This window comes from Halichoerus grypus, chromosome 7 (assembly GCF_964656455.1).
Source record: "Halichoerus grypus chromosome 7, mHalGry1.hap1.1, whole genome shotgun sequence".
NCBI classification, from domain to species: domain Eukaryota; kingdom Metazoa; phylum Chordata; class Mammalia; order Carnivora; family Phocidae; genus Halichoerus; species Halichoerus grypus.
Genome location: NC_135718.1, coordinates 73,090,651 through 73,108,587, shown reverse-complemented (window position 1 = coordinate 73,108,587; position 17,937 = coordinate 73,090,651). Strand labels below are relative to the sequence as shown.

The window sequence follows — 17,937 nt, the reverse complement described above, 5'->3', positions numbered from 1 at the left end:
AAGTGAGTCAACTGAGAAACTATTAGAACGTAAGTGAGTTTAACTTGGAGGAGAGATAAAGCTCAACATATGGAATCCCAACAGCTTTCTTGTGGACCAACAATAACCAATGGTGGGGTTGTGGGGAACGATCCCATTTACAGTAGCAAATAAAGCTATAAAGTTACTGGGGATAAATTCAATAAAATTATTTAAAAATTGCAAGAACTGAGGCGCTTGGGTGGTGCAGTTGGTAAGTGCCTGACTCTTGGTTTTTGACTCCAGTTGTGATCTTGGAGTCGTGAGATTGAGCCCCGCATGGGGCTCTGCGCTCAGCATGGTGTCTGCTTGGGACTCTTTCTCCCTCTGCCCCGCCTCTAAAATTTATAAGTAAATCTTAAAAAAAAAAAAATTGCAAGAACCACAGAGCTTTCCTGAAAGACACAAAAAGTAAATCTGACTAAATAGAGAACTATACCAGGTTAATAGACAAGAAGCGTCAATATTGGGGCACCTGGATGGCTCAGTCTGTTAAGCATCTGCCTTTGGCTCAGGTCATGATCCCACTGTTCTGGGATCGAGGCCCGGGGTGGGCTCCCTGCTCGGCGGGGAGTCTGCTTCTCCCTCTCCCTCTGCCACCGCATCCCCCAGCTTGTGCTCTCTCTCTCTCTCTCTCAGATAAATAAATAAAAATCTTAAAAAAAAAAGGCCTCATTATTATAAAGGCACTCATGATTCCCTAACTAACCTATGGAGTTAATAAAACTCAGTCAAGCTAATAAGATTTTCTTAGAACATGAAAAGTTGCAAATGTATATGAAAGGGTAAATAAGAGAATTTTGGGAAAGAATAATGAAAAGGGGAGATTTGTCCTACAAGATAGCAAGATTACTAAGAAAGACTGTAAGAGAGAATGTCTTAATAACTTCAGTAAGCAGGAAAGGCTTTCTTTTTTTTAATATTTATTTATTTGAGAGAGAGAAAGAGAGCACCTGCGTGCATGTGAGTGGGTGGGTGGGGAGGGGGAGAAGGAGAGGGAGAGAGAGTCTTAATCAGACTCTGTGCTGAGCGCTGAGCCCAACGTGGGGCTGGATCTCTTGACCCTGAGATCACAAGCTGAGCCGAAAACAAGAGTCAGTTGCTTAATTGAATGTGCCACCCAGGTGCCCCAGAAAAGGCTTTTTAAGGCAAAAAAATAAACAGACATGAAAGAAAAATCTGATAAACCTAACTGGATAAAAATTCAAATTCTGCACCATAAGACAATAGAAAATTATAAAATGGGGGTAAACTTAGAGAAATTAATGATATATAATCTATTTTATAACTATAATAAAAGATAAAATAAAATTTAATTATAAAATATTTGTATTTCAAATTATAAAATAGAACAGTATATAATATATAATTTATATATATAAAATAAAAGATCAGCATCCAAAGTTTTCAGCATTCTTTTAAATAAAGTATGTTAAAAGATAATATAAAGTCAGATAAAGGCTAAGTAGAAAATTCCTAGAAGAAACCAAAATGATCAATAAAAATATGATAAGGTGCTCAACCTTATAAAAATAAGAGAAATACAAATTAAAGCAATAGTGAGCTAGCAGACTGGCAAAAACTTAAAAGCTTGCCAATATCAAATACTGGCAAGATTGCAAAGAAACAGGTCTTTATACACTGTAGGAATGTAAAGTGATATGGTCACACTGGAGAGCAATTTGACCTAAAATTGCTAACTTGGCTAAAATTGATCTAAAATTCCCCTAAAGGAACACTTACATGTGATACAAGGAGGCATGCATAAGAATGTTGGTTGCAGCATTGTTGGTAGTAGCAAATATTAGAAACAACCTAAATGTCAACCAATAGGAGAAGGAATAAATATATAATATAATCATGCAATGCAATATTTTACAGAAGTTACCAAAAATAAGCTTAAAAAACATTTTAAGTGAAAAAAAAAAACAAGTTGCAATGTGATATGAGGGGTAGACACAAGCCAATCTATGTTTTCTATAACTACATGTAAAATTTTAAAAAAATGGATACATGTCAACTTTGGAACCAGATTTACCCTCCTGCCTGAAATAAGAACAATAAAAAACCCAAGTAAAATATATGAAACAACAGTTTTTAAAGCACTACACATCAGACAAAAAAGGTCAGTGATTCCTAAGAGCTGGGATATAAGGAAGGTGATTCTTATGATTGCCCCAGCTTACTGCCTTAAGGGAATTTCCAGGTTGCAGTGCAGAGAAAGGGAACACAGCAAAGCCCTATGACTCCCTAATGTGAAGAGATGTAGCTAGAAGTCACAGGACAGAATGCTGTAGAGACTTCACAGAAAGTTCCTCAGAGATCCATGGAATGTCCCTCTTGACTACTCAGCATAACATTTACTGATGGATGCATTCATGTTGGAAATGACCCACAGTTGGAGAAAGGATGATTAGAGGGACTATGTCAGAGGATTAGAGGGGACAGTACCTGGTGCTTACTCAGAGCCACGAATAGTGCTTATTCCTACCAACTGGAATGGAGAAAAACCTTATATTTCATGGGAATTTGGTAGAGTACACAGAAGATCTTGCCTCAGTAGTGGAGAATAACTAGGAGAATAATTATCCCAGGACTGATCAAGCACTGCCCCAGTTCCACCCAACAAATCTTAAAATCAAGACTCAAAAGGATCAAACACTTTTCTCGTAATTTAGCTGCATCCTGAAACGCTCAATAAATACAAATACAAAATATAGAAATAAAGAAATATCCAATACCCAATAAGGTACATGCAGTGTCTGGGATACAAAGATTAGTAGGCTTGCAAGAAGTAGGAAAACGTAGGCTCATAAGGAGGAGAAAAATTAGGTAATTGAAAATAATCCAGAACTGACACAAATGTTAGAATTAACAGAGAAGGACATTACAACTTTTATTGTAACTGTATTCCGTAAGTTCAATGAGCTAAGTAGAGACACAGAAACTATTAAAAAACCCAAAATAAAACTTTTAGAGATTAAAACTGTAACACCCAAAGGAAAAAAAAATACGTTGGATGGGATTAACAGCAGATAAGATATTGCAAAAGAAAAGATTAGTGACTTTAAGACACAGCAATTGAAAGCATTGAAAATGAACCTCAGAGAGAAAAAATAGTTTTACGAAAATGACCTGTGGGACAACTTCAAGCCACCTAATATACATGTGCCTGAAACCCCTGAAATGGAAAGATGAAGGGTGACCGAAAATTGTTCGAAGAAATAATGGCTGAAAGGTTTCCAAATTGGATGGAAACCTTAAACCCACAGATCCAAAAAGCTCAGTGAACCCCAAGCACTAGAAACACGAAAACAACTTCACCAAGCCCCACATAATCAATTTGCTCAAAGCCATAGACAAAGACAAAGTCGTAAGCCAGCCACAGGAACAAAAGATCCGTTACAGAGGGCCAAAATTAAGAATGACAACAGATTTCTCATCAGAAACCATGCAAGCTAGGAGACAGTGGGAGCAATGTCTTTAAAGAACTGAAAGAAAAAAACACCTGTCAACTGAGAATTGTACACCAAGTAGAAATGTATTGCAAAAACGAAGATGAAGTATTTTTTCAGACATAGAGAAGTTGAACGAGTTCATCTCTGGCAGACTTGCACTAAAGGAATTGTTAAGGGAAGTCCTTCAGGCAGACAAGAATATGACACCAGATAGAAATTTGGATCTACACAAAGGAATGAAGAACAAATGATGAATATACGGTTACATAGAAAAGGACTTTTTCCCCCCTCGGTCAGTGTCTTTGAAAGCTAATAGATTTTTAAAACAAAATAGTAACAATGTTTGTGGGGTTTATAATCTATGTAGAAGTGAAATTAATGTCAACAATGACTCAAAAACCTGGAGGAGAGAAAAGGAAGTATACACTTCTAAGGCTCTAATGCAGGAATTGTTAAAATATCACTTAAAGCTGTACTGTGGTATGTTAAAGATGTATAAATAAACTCTAAAACAACCACAAAAATAACAAATAAGAGTTATGGTTTAGTAAGCCAAGAAAGGAGAAAATATGAAGTCAGAAATAATACAACTTGGCAGTTTCTTTAAAAAAAATTAAATATATACCTACCATATGGTCCAACCATTCCATCATTATTCATTCAAGAGCAATTAAAACAGGTCTAAAAGAATTGTGCATGAATATAAAACCTAAAACTATAAGCCTTCTAGAGAAGAAAACAGAGGAGAAATTTTTGTGACTTTGGGTTAAGCTAGGATTTCTTAGGTACAACACGAAAAATACATACCGATTTAAAAATTGAAATATTGGACTTTATCAAATTTTTAAAAATATTTTATTTATTTGAGAGAGAGAGAGAGAGCATGAGGAGGGCAGAGGGGCAGAGGGAGAGAGAGAAGCAGGCTCCCAGCTGAGCAGCGAGCCCGACTTGGGGCTCTATCCCAGGACCCTGGGATCATGACCTGAGCTGAAGACAGACGCTTAAACCAACTGAGCCATCCAGGTGCCCTGGACTTCATCAAATTTTTAAACTTTTCCTTTTCTAAAGAAATTTAGAATAATGGAAAGACCAGCCACTGCTGGGAGAAAATATTTGCAAATCATGTTTGAAAAAGGACTTTCCCCCCAAATATGAAAAGAACCCTCAACACATAAAGAAACAAACAACCCAATGAAAAATGGACAAAATATTCAAAGAAACACTTCACCAAGGAAGATGGCAAATAAACACAAGAATAGATACATCACTAGTATTTTAGGAATTTCTAAGTAAAACCATAATGAGATACTACTTAACACCTGTTAGGATGACTAAAATTTAAGACTGATCATGCCAAATGTTGACAAGGATATGGAGGAACAGGAATTCTCCTGCCCCAGTGGTTGCAGTGTTGAGTACAACCTGTTTGGAAAACCATTTGGCAGTTTCTTGAAAATTTAAATATACACCTACAACATGCTCTTGCTATTCTACATATTTATCCAAGTTTTTAAAAATTGCATGTCCAGACAAAGACTCGTGCACAGTTCAGTGCAGCTTCATCTGTAATAACTCTAAACTGGAAACAACCCAGATGTCCATCAACAGGTAAATGGGTAAAAATATTGAGGTATAACTTTAGAGTGGAATACTACAAAGTAATAAAAGGAATGAACTATTGTACACATAACAGCATGGGTGAATCTTAAAATAGTTATGCTGAGTGAGAGAGGCCAGAAAAAAGGAAGAGTACGTAATATGTGACTCCATTTATATAAACCTATTGAAATGCAAACTCATCTGTAGTGATAGAAAGCTGATCAATTGGTGCCTAGGATGGAGGATGGCAGGGAAATATGATTACAAAGGGAAATGAGTAAACTTGGGGGATGGATAGGTTCACCACATAGAGCTTGGGGTAATAGTTTCACAGATGTATATGTATGTCAGAACTTATCAAACTGTACACTCTAAATATGTGTAGTTGACTGTATGATAATTATACCCCAATAAAGCTTTTTTTTTTTTTTTTTTAAGGAGGGATACATGCCAAACCTATAATAATGGCTATCTCTGGGCAACAGGGGAAGATAACCAGGATTGGAAGAGATTAATGCTTAAAGAGGCTTTAGCTTTTTCTGTAATTTTCTAATTTTATGCATAAATATTTATGTATATATTATTTAATTAAAATTTTAAATAGAAAATTTGGGAATAATTGTCAGAAGGGTGCCTGCTTAACAAAATCAGTCTTGACCTGCCTTGCCCCCTACCCCCATAAACACTGTTTCAGGCTGACCTGTTTGCAAAGATTTAGTCACTTGAAAAATTTTCCTTCATTCTCCTCATTTCCCAGACTATGAAATGTTCAATATTGCAGACTATGACATAACTATGAAAGTAATAATTGATTTTTTATCCATTTTACACAAAAAGTGGTGGTTGGCATATTTGAAATGGTTTGAGACTTCTCCTATCTGAGATTATATACCAATTAGCATTTCATTCCTCTATGTCACACTATTTTGATGTCTTTTAAAATGCAAATAGTGTCATGCTATTATCAATTATTTTTATCCAATCAGTTTTTCTCTGGGGAACAGGGGAGCATTAATAAGAGAGGAAATAATGAAGAGGAGCAAGGAAGTGCACTGAGAGGGAAGGTAGAGGGCACTAAAGGCAAACACAAGTACAGAGGACCTGTGCATGAACAATCTCAAACAAACATCTGTACTAGCAGTTTCAGTGGACGAAACGTGTACTTTTTTATCAGTAAGTTACAGTTGACACAATTAGCATGGAGAGAAATTTAATTCAGTTGAAACAGAAGGGGAAGTTTAAGTTGCACATTGTAGAATATAATTTCTCATAGGTTAACAGAATTTAATTGACCTTTCTCTTATAATCATTGAGAACTTGCATTTTAGAAATGCCCATCACCAGCATTTCAATAAAAGCTTTCTCAGTTTCAGGACTACTTATTTCTTTAGTTGAGAGGGTGGATTGTCACTTAACTTGTTTCAACAGGCAACTCCTTATGATACTCAGACATTTTCCATTTCAATCAGTGCAAAGATTTGAAAGTAAAAGATTTGAGGTATAACTTTAGATGAGGACTAATCCTCATCTCCCAACCAAAAGATCCAATCAATTATGAATATCACAGTCATTTTCTTAATAGAGTTTGGGATTGAGGGTTATGGATGTGAACTTGGATATAAGAAGAAAATAATCCAAAGAAGAATAATTTTAAGTGCACAAAGATAATAAAATTTCAGCTGAAGTATAACTAAGAAATAAAAGAAGAGGAGGAGCACTTAAATGTTCAATAATAGTAGAGTGGTTGAATTATGATATCTTAATGATAATCACAAAAGTATATTGATACAACAATAAAATCACTATTTTCCTTTCAAATACTTAAAACCTTATAATGGCCAGCATGGAGCCAGAAAGTCATCACCACTCCTCCCTGACAACAAGTAAAAAGCTCAACAAACTGGAAAGTCAACAGCCCTCCTTAGATCCATCAGAGAAGTGGGGTCACAGGGCAAACCACTGCTTTCAAAATTGGAGAATCCAACAGGCCAGTATAGAGGATTACAATCTACCAGAACAGAAACTCATAAACAGAAACCTTCATTGGAATTAGTATTAAGGCAGGAAACCTGCACTGTAATTGATCAATTGCTGAAGGCTCAGTGTGGATTTCTGAGAAATAAAAACTCCATGTGTGACCACACATTTTTATGAATTTTACCTCATAAGTTTGACCAGGTTCTCACAGTGAATATCAGCAGCAAGAGGAGAAACGGAATAATTTTGAAAAGCCACAGCATTCTGTTCTTAAAAAGGCCTCCCCTTCAGAGGAACTATTCTACCATAGTCGAAACTATTGGGGTTTTACCACAGCCTAACCAACCTGGAGGAAGGAAGTGTCCAACTTCAGCTGTCTCTAACCTTCCACGTGGGGGAAAGGAACGACCCAACTCCAACCCACTCTAGCAATTTTGTCTCATCTCGGGGCGAGAGTGGACTGAGAAGCATTTGTGAAGCTTGCAGTCCAGAGTCACAGACTCACTAGAAGACTGAAAGCAAATAATAGGACTACAGAATGCTTCCTCTCCCCGACACTCACCACCACATTACTGAAGGCCTATATACGGCAGTTGCTTTTACCTAGTACATCATGTCTGGCTATCAGGAAAAAAATTACAAGGCAAACTAAAAAGGCAAACAACAGAGTTTGAAGAAACAGCACTAGAACCAGCTCCAGACATGGCAAGGATGTTGGAATTATCAGCCAGAGAATTGAAAACTATGATCAATATGTTATGGGCTCTAATGGATAAAGTAGACAGATTGGCAACTTAAGCAGGGAGATGTAAATTCTCAGAAGAATTTTTTTTTAAATGCTAGAAATTAAAAAAAAAAAAACTGTAACAGAAATAAAGAATGCCTTTGATGGGCTCATTAGCAGATGGGATATGGCTGAGGAGAAAAACTCAGAGCTTCAGGATAAGACGGTAGAAAATTCCAAAATGGAAAAGAAACGGGAAAGAAGACAGAAAAAGAAACTAGAACAAAATATTCAGGAACTGAGAGGTAGCTACAAAGGTTTTAACATCCATGTAATGGGAATATCAGAAGGAGAAGAAAGAGAGAAAGGAACAAAAGAAATATTTGAAGGGATAATGACTGAGAATTTATCTAAATTAATATCAGAGACCAACCCACAGATCCAGGAATCTCAGAGAACACCAAGCAGGATAAATGACAAAAAAAGAAAATCAAACCAAACCAACCAAACAAACAAACAAAAACTATACCTAAGTGTATTATATTCAAACTTTAGAAAAGCAATGATAGGGGCGCCTGGGTGGCTCAGTCAGTTAAGCGGCTGCCTTTGGCTCAGGTCATGATCCCAGGTTGAGCACCACGTCGGGCTCCCGGCTCAGTAGGGAGCCTACTTCTCCCTCTGCCACTCCCCCCTGCTTCTCCCTCTGCCACTCCCCCCTGCTTCTGCTCTCTCTCTCTGTCAAATAAATTAAGAAAAGAAAAGAAAAAAAAAACCAAGCAATGATAAAGAAAAACTAAGCCAAAGAATAAAAACACATTACCTACAGAGGAATAAAGGTAAGAATTACATCCAACTTCTGCTCAGAAACCATGCAAACAAGAAGACAGTGGAGTGAAATATTTAAAGTGTTGAGAGAAAAAAAATGCCAACCTAGAATTCTGCACCCTGCAAACTTATCCTTCAAAAGTGAAAGAAAAGTAAAGATTTTCTCAAGTAAACAAAAATGAGGGAATTAATTGCCAGTGGACCTGCCTTACAAGAAATGTTAAAAGAAGTTCTTTAGGAAGAGAAAATATCTTATACTACCTACACTATTTGGAAGTGGCTTGTATTAGTTATTATATTGCAAAGTCTAGGACAGCCACTAAAAAAAAGTTAAAAAAAAAGTAATATAACTGATATGCTACAAAAGAAGAGAAAATGGAATCACATAAAATGCTCAATTAAAACTACAAAAGGCAGAGGAAGATAAAAACAGGAACAAAGAACAAAGGCACCAAATGGAAAATAGTAACAACTATGGTAGGTGTCAATCCAACAATATCAATAATTGCTTTAAATGTTAATGGTCTAAATACACCAACTAAAAGACAGAGATTGTTGAAGTGGATCAAAAAACAAGATCCAACTATATGTTGTCTATAAGAAACTTATTTTAGGGGTGCCTGGGTGGCTCAGTCGGTTAAGCATCTGCCTTTGGCTCAGGTCATGACCTCCGGGTCATGGGATTGAGCCCTGCGTCAAGTTCCCTGCTCAGCAGGGGGTCTTCTTCTCCCTCTCCCTCTGCCCCTCCCATCGTTCATGCTCTCTCTCTCACTCTCTCTCTCTCTCAAATAAATAAATAAAATCTTAAAAAAAGAAACTTATTTTAAATATAAAGACACATATATAGATTAAAAGTAAAGGGATGGAGATACATACACCATGTTAATGCTAATAAAAAGAAAGCAGGAATAGCTATATTAATTTCTGACAGAGCAGACTCCAGAGCAAAGAAAGTTATCAGAGATGAAGAGAGGCATTACATAATAATAAAGCAGTCAATTTTCCAAGAAGACTTACCAACTCTTAATATGTGTCTAACAACAGAGCATCAAATGCATGAGGCAAAAACTTCTAGAACTACAAGGAGAAATAGATGAATTCATTATTACAGTTGGAGAATTCAGCACCCTCTGTCAGAAATGGGCAGATCTAGTAGAAAACCAGTAAGGACATAGTTGAACACAACAGCATGATTAATCAAGTGGACATAATCAACATCTATCAACTATTTCATTCAACTACAGCAGAATACACATTCTTGATAAAGAACATGTACCAAAAAATACAATTAACATTACACTTAATGGTGAGAAACTGTAAGTTTTCCTACTAGATTAGGAACAAGATAAGGATCTCCATTCTCAACACTCCTTTTTAACACTGGAAGTCTTAGGTAATGCAATAAGACAAGAAAAGGAAATAAAAGTATACTGATTGGGAAGGACGAAATAAAACTGTCATTGTTTGCAGATGACATGATCATTTATGTAAAAAAATTGTCAAAGAGGGCGCCTGGGTGGCTCAGATGGTTAAGCGTCTGCCTTCAGCTCAGGTCATGACCCCAGGGTCCTGGGATCAAGTCCCGCATTGGGCTCCTTGCTAGGCGGGGAGCTTGCTTCTCCCTCTGCCTCTGCCTCTCTCTCTCTCTGACTCTGATGAATAAATAAATAAAACATTTAAAAAAAAATTGTCAAAGAATTGTTAAAAAATTCCTGGAACTAATAAGCAATTATTGCAAGGTTGCAGGATACAAGGTTAATATAAAAAAGTCAATCGCTTTCCTGTATACTAGCAATGAACAAGTGGAATTTGAAATTAAAAACACAATACCATTTACATTAGCACCCTCCAAAATGAAATACTTAGTTATAAGTCTAACAAAATATGTATAACATCTATATGAGGGAAATTATAAAACCCAAAGGAAAGAAATCAGAACAACTAAATAAATGGAGAGATATTCCATATTCATGGATAGGATGTCAGTTATTCTCAACTTGATCTATAGATTCAACAGAATCCCAACAAAAGTTCCAGAAAGTTATTTTGTGGATATCAACAAACTTATTCTATATTTTATATGGAGAGGTTAAAGACTCAGAATAGCCAACATAAGGAGATAAACAAAGTCAGACTGATAAAAATCAACTTCAAGACTTACTATAAAGCTACAAACTTCAAGACTTACTATAAAGCTACAAACTTCAAGACTTACTATAAAGCTACAGCAATCAAGATAGTATGATTGGCAAAAAACAGACAAACAGATCAACGAAACAGAATAAAGAGCCCATAAATAGACCCACATAAATATCGTCACATAGTCAATTGATCTTTGACAAAGGAGCAAAAATATTATTTTCAACAAATGGTACTGGAACAACTGGACATCCACATACAAAAAAAAAAAAAAAGAATCTAGACAGAGACCTTACACCCTTCAAAATTAACTCAAAATGGATCATAGACCTAAATATAATTGCAAAGTTATAAAACAGATGACAACATTGGAGAAAACCTAAATGACCTTGGATATGGCAATGATTTTTTAGATACACACCAAAGGCATGATCCATGGAAGAAATAATCGATAAGCTGGACTTCATTAAAACTGAAATCTTCTGTTCCGCAAAAGACATTGTCAAGAGAAAGAAGAGAAGCCACAAACTGGGAGAAAAATATTTGCAAAAGACATATCTAATAGAGGACTGTTATTAAAAATATACAAAGAGCTATTAAAACTCAAACATAAGAAGATGAACAACCCGATTTAAAAATTGGCAAAGGACTTGAACAGATACCTCACTGAAGAAGATATAGAGATGACAATAAGCATGTGAAAAGATGCTCCGATGCTCTATATCATGTATCATTAGGGAATTGTAAATTAAAACAACAATGATATATCACTACACATCTATTAGAATGGCTAAAATCCAAAACACTGACAACATAAAAGGCTTTTGATGATGTGGAACAAGAGAAACTCTTCATTCATTGCTGGTGAGAACACCAAAATGGTGCAACCACTTTGGAAGACAGTTGGGCAGTTTCTTACAAAACTAAACATACTCTTACCACATGATCCAGCAACTGTGCTCCTTGGTACTTATCCAAAAGAGTTGAAAACTGTGCACACAAAACGCTGCATACAGATGTTTATAACAGCTTTACTCATAATTGCCAAAAGTTGGAAGCAACCAAGATGTCCTTCAGTAGGAGAATGGGTAAATAAACTGTGGTACATCTAGACAACGTGATATGATTCAGCAATAAAAAGAAATGGCTATCAAGCAATGAAAAGACATGGAAGAAACTTAAAATTCATATTAATAAGTGAAAGAAGTCAATCTGAAAAAACTACATGCTATATGACTCCAACTATATGACATCCTGGAAAAGGCAGAACTATGCAGACGGTAAAAAGGTCAGTGGTTTGTAGCAGTTAAGGAGGAGAAGGATGAAAAGGCAGAGCACAGAGGATTTTTAGGACAGTGAAATCATTCTGTATGATACTTTAATAGTAGATACATATCACTACACAGTTGTCAAAACACATAGAATGTACAATACCAATAGTGAACTCTAATGTAAACTGTGGACTTTGGGCGATAATGATGTGTCAGTGTAGGGTCAGTGCATGTGACAAATTATCACTGTGGTACAGGATGTTGATAATGGGGAAGGCTGTGTGTATGTGGGGGAAGAGAATTTTACTGTGATCCCCAAACTGCTCTAAAACATGAAATCTATTTAAAAAAAAATTTGTAATGTAAGACAATACAAAACAAGAATGCATATCAAGAGAGAAATAATGTTTAAAGGGGACAAAAAGCTTGAGTAATGTGTACCTAGGGATTTTTGGTTGTACATTTGTAGGAAGTTCACATTGTTGTTAGCAATTGTTTATCTGTCCAAAGCAGAAGTAACATAAATAAATAGTGACGAAAACTCAAAAACATAACGTTAAAAAATGCCATCTATGGGCTCTTAAGAAATGGAACAAAATTATTTTCCATCCAATACTTCTTGGCTTTGTAAGGGTTGTGGGGAATGAAGGGACAGAATTTAAATTCAGCTTTATGATTTTTAAAAGATCAGATAATATGTTCTACAAAGAAGGCCCCCCCTGAGTAACAAAGAAATGAATATGGTAGCAGAAGGTGGAAAAAATGCTACATCCCTCTCAGCTCACATTCTCTGAAGCCCTGGCACTTAGTACAGACTCAATAACTATTTGATGAATAGCAAATGGTAGTCTTTTAGATTCCTGAGATTTTCACTAAGAAGCCTTGGTATTGTCATTGTAAATGAAGCTTGTGAATGGATTTTTTTTAATATGTAAAGAATGTCTACACTGCAAGTACCTGCAAATAACTGAAGTTTTGGAGAGAATATTTTAATCAGCAGAGAGGGTCAAAATGACAAAGTTCCAGGATCGGAGTAAATATGGGATTAAAAAAAAATTATTGAAGTCCTTTTTAAAAGACAGTTGGCTGTTTAAACCCAAAGTATAACTCACTGAGAGAATCACCACATTATTTATTTGGGTGGAAAGGACCTGGGGGCCCATTTTGCAGAGGAAGAAATAGAATCACTAACAGGCCTCATACCTTGCCCAGCGAGTGGCTAAAATCCATGCCTCAAGAGACCCTGTGCTGGAATACCGGCTAGAACCATCTAGAATGATGTTACTTTTTCTTGCATGCCACCAAGTGTTTGGCCAGTTAAGAGCATAATAACTATGAGTTATGTTAAGTTGTAATAGTTATCAGTGTCTTTAAAAACCTTGTAAAATTCCTTTTTGAGTAACCCTCACCCCACCCTTAGAGAAATTTATCTGTGAATCACCTCTTTGAAATGTCTCATTGTTGTTACATATTTACCATAGGGGGAGAAAAAAAAAGCTTTCTACTAATGGGGGCGTTCAGAAGGGGGCGCCACTGACAACAATGAGAGTTTTTGCAGCCAGGACCATTTTGTTGCAGAAACAGATGAAAGCAATTCAGGTCAGACAGAGCCAAGTGCTGGAGGGATTTTTAAAGTTACAAAAACCAAACCAAACCAAAACAAAACAAAAATCAAAACCAATGGCCAAGATTTCAAGTTTGCTACTCAAGGTATGACATGCTTTTAAGAAGGGCGAGTGACTTGATCAAAATTATATTTGGAGAAGATGGAACTATTTGATGCAGCAAATCCATGTAGATTATAAATTACTAGGTATGGAATACATCGAGGGTACAGAAAGGAAAATGCTTCATCTAATCCGATCAGGAAATGGTTGAGGCCTGAATTAAAGTGATGTAAAAAAAAGTAAAGATCTGGGAAATATATGGGGGAAAATCCCTAGAACAACAGCAATAATAACCAGCTACTATTTATTGATCCAGACCCTGTGGTGGGCAAAGAAGAGCCCATTGAAGCCAGAGGATGACCTCCATTTGTCTTCAGGATCTGGCATTTCCTGCAAGCCAGGCATGGGGTTCCGCACTGGAGCTGAAAATGCTCGGTGCCCTCACCGCTCCTTCCTCTTCTCAGGGGGATGACAGGCACATCCACAGTACAATGTGACAGGCTCTTTACTAGAGGGAGATAAAAGGTTGCCAACGGTCGGTTGGAGCTGGGAAGGAGCCACTTAGCAACAGATTTTCAGGGGAGGTGAGGCGTGAATGCAACGCCAAAGAATGAGTATGAATGTGCCAGGTTTCCAAGTGGCAGGAGGCTGCACCGTGCATTGGGGAAACTACAGTAAGTTCAGGACAACCAATCTGGCAGCATCGGGTGGGAGGGGGAGGCTGGGGATGGAGGATGAGCCCAGAACTTGACACTGGGGGTGAGATGGTTAGCATACTATGCTGAGGAGCTGAGATACTACACTGTGGGGGCACAGGGAGCCACCGGAGGATTTAAAGTAGTGGAATCATAATTGTAATAGAGTACTTAATTGCATCTTAGCTTTTATCAAGGGTAAGATGCACTATATTTTATGTTCTGCTAAGAAAGAGAAATGTTGTTAAACTATGACATGTCAAGTGCAAGTTGCTTGCCACCTTAAGAGATTTTAAAATGGGGGGGGAGGACAAATCTTAGAACCAGTAAATTATGGTAATAGAATAATTAAGAAAGTGTGAACATTTGGATCAACAAAAAAGTGATTATTGTTTGCTATGTGCCCCAAACTATCTTAAATCTTAGAACAAGAGACGTGCTGGGTATCCTTCCCTTCCTAACACCCCACAGCAGTTAGACCCAAAGTACAGAGGGCAGCCAAATACCATCAATCACCATGTACCATGTGCAGACTCTAAGAGCAATGGCCTTTCAGAGAGGAAAGCGTTGAGAGTTGGCTTTCTGAGATAGAGAATTACTAGCTGGGAAAGTAGGAAAATTGACACAGAATCAGAGATGACATCACTACATGATAGAGTCTATGAAATTTCCCTTCTCAGAGATCTTGAGGCACCTCAAAAATGTCAATATTTTTCATTTTGGACAGAACATTCAGGATAAATATGATTTATCCGAGTTCCTGGTTCACTCATCAGGAGTGTTTCTTAGGCTTCACTGGCACAAGAAAAAGGGTTTTGATAGTCCAGGGTGAGTCCTGACAGAAGCAAGGCACAGCGTTTAGGACAAAGTATCCACTGGGAAGAGAACAGATAAAAAGCCAGACTGGTCTGACCCTGCAGGCTAGGTAAGTGTTGGTCTGGCAATAGGGGCAGATGGGAAGTGCCCATCTCCTGCTAGAAGATCTGGAGAAGACCCCTCCTGGAGAGACCACTGGGAGAGCAGCGGGTGCTGAGAGGCACTCAGGCCTTTGCTTGAGGGACCCCTGCCTGACGCTGGAACCAGTGAGTTGCAAGGGAGCTGAGCAACCTTTAACTCTTGAGAATTGGGTTGGAGGGAGAGGTCGGTGAAGGAGGAAGATCCAAAACTTGTGTAGGAGCTACAAGGGTTGGTGAAACCTGGCATCTTACAGTAACGAGTTCTTCGCCTGTTTGAAACTTGACAGAGTAGTGAGGAACCACCACCAGGCACCGCACCTCCCAAACGAGTTTGCTGTTGTTCCCATCAAAGGCAGTTGAATCTTCTCAGGGAATGGGAGCCATGATGGATTTTTGGTATCACTTGAATAGCTGGAAGAGTCATCAGCTCACACCCAGTGGGAGACAGCTTTCTGCAAAACACATTCCAGGCCTTCTCCATCACTCCCAAGGCTCCCAGCTCCTCTTTGGGATGTTGCTCTTCCCCCATGAGCCCTCAAGCCCCTTCTGACTGCCCAGGGCACTCCGTTGTGGTTTCCCAAACCTCACTTCCCATAACCAAAATTTACTAGTGATGCTTCTTGTTATCAAAACCTTAGTTAATGATGGAAGGCCATATGCTACCGTGTCAGTGGTGGTAATGTGTTGGCCTTCTCTGAGAATACAGTATTTTAAATTAGGACCCTTTATGCCGAAAGTAATTAGCAAATCTTTTTGTCTATAACATGAATGATAATTTTGTAATTTAATTATCATTTCATTAAAAAGGTATATCCCTTCAAAAAGCTTACATATTCTTGGTAAGACATATATAGTGAAATAATAATGTCTATAGCTGGATAATGGAGAGTCAAATGATTGAGACAGAGTAAGTGTTACAAAGTTCAGAAGAGATAGAAATAGGAGAGAAAGAGGTCCTTTTGAGTTGTAAAGTTCACAAAACTAACAAGAGCTAAAAACTATCATTAGCCTTTGAATGATTGGATGGGAGCTGGGGTGAGGAGAAATGGGAACAAAGATCATGCAGACAAGGGGCCAGTGTAGATAGTCATTCAGTGAGAAATCAAACAATAATAAGAGAACATTTTCCTAAAGATTCTTATGGGAGATAAGGTTGGAAAGAAGTGGAAGGGCTCAACTGAAGAAGACCCTAAATGCCAGCCAGCGATTTGTTTGTGCTGTTGAAAGTGATAAATATTATGGGTTACATGATGACATTTTTAGGATGAAATTTTAGAATTACAGAAATTAATTTTACTTGGACTATGAATGTTTTATAGTAGGTACTGGGATTGGAAATTAAGGACTAGAAACATGCCTGTTTCATCTTGTTCTTTCTGAAGGGCACATCTACTATTCAGCATTATTTCTTTACTCGTAGTATAATCTGGTTTTACATGCTAAACTTTTTTTTTGTTTTTAAGAATATGTGCTTCAGTAATACAAAAGTAACCTGAATCTGTAATGAAAGATTATTGATGTGAAGGACAGGATTCTAAAAAGAAAATACCCTCTGAGTGTATTTAATTTTAAAACCAAATGGACCATCAATTTTTATGGAAGGAGTCTTTAACTTTTTTGTTTTCTCCATTTTTCTACCAGAATCAGTCAGTAAACGTGTAGTTACAGTACTGTCTCTTCCTATGAATTATTAATTATTAAGCCTAAAAATCGCAGTCCAAACGTCCCAGTGTGGGGTTTGAAAAATACTGCTATCGCGTGTATGTAGAATTCGGTACTACTTACAAAGTTAGATGTTATCAGCTCCAATCTCAAGAATATAGCGAACAAACGGATCATTTCATCAGCAAGCACTAGGCATGAATTCTGGTGCACTCTGTTTTTCTGGAATCCTGATCTGTTGATTTCATAAAATGTTTAAGACAGTATCAAAAAAGAAAAAAAGCCACCGTTAGTTTTCTGCTTCCAGCAAAGATACAGTGATATGGACTCGATTCCTTGTCCAGCCTGAAACAAGCCCCAGAACGGACAAGATAGATGAAACAATGGTTTTCAAGTAACTCTACATCAAAGAACGATGATCTCTGAGACAAAAACCAAAGCTGGTGAGTCCTCGACTGTTCACCGCACTACCTGGAGGAAGTTCTCAGGCCAGGGGAGGCGTGGCTGGTAAGTGCCTGGAGGTAGGAGGTCACAGAAAGGCGACCGAGAGGAGGAGAGCCCTACTTTTGGGCGGTCCGGGCCGAATCCTGGCCTCGGGCTGTGCAGGTGCAGGGCAGAAGGGCTGAATTCCGAGCCCGCGAGGAGGCTCGCGGGAGTGCGGGAGGGCGGTGGGGAGGCTGCTGGCCGAGGGGAAGGCGCCCGCCCGCACCTCCTCTTGTTTTGGAGGCCCGCGTGGTCCTGCCTCATTGGCCGCCGTGGAGCCCGAGGCCCCCGGGGAAGCGGAGCGGCCTCCGCAGCTGTAGTTCCCGGACTCTCCCGGCCGCCGGCTCCGCCTTCCGGCAGGAGGCACACTCCCGGCCGCGCGGGACCACAACTCCCACAAGGCGCCGCGCTCGGACGGGGCGTGGCCGATAAAGGGGCGGGGTCTGCGTGGAGGGGCGGGACC

The 17,937-nt window shown here is 38.3% G+C and overlaps 1 protein-coding gene and 1 long non-coding RNA gene across 4 annotated transcripts in view; one reads left to right on the top strand and one right to left on the bottom strand.

The window, feature by feature from the left end:
- The window catches only part of EDARADD (EDAR associated via death domain), an 81,176-nt gene extending 63,350 nt beyond the window's left edge, over positions 1 to 17,826 (bottom strand). For all 3 annotated transcript variants that reach the window (XM_078077750.1, XM_078077751.1, XM_036074114.2), the window contains exon 1: positions 17,115 to 17,826. Coding sequence is in view for 2 of the 3 variants with exons in the window: in XM_078077751.1 (XP_077933877.1) it covers positions 17,115 to 17,168 (54 nt within the window). In the remaining variant the exon portion in view is untranslated. The remainder of the gene's footprint in view (positions 1 to 17,114) is intronic.
- Positions 1 to 17,937, top strand: part of LOC144382578 (uncharacterized) — a 43,414-nt gene that overhangs the window by 6,141 nt on the left and 19,336 nt on the right. The gene's annotated exons all lie outside the window — the stretch shown is intronic.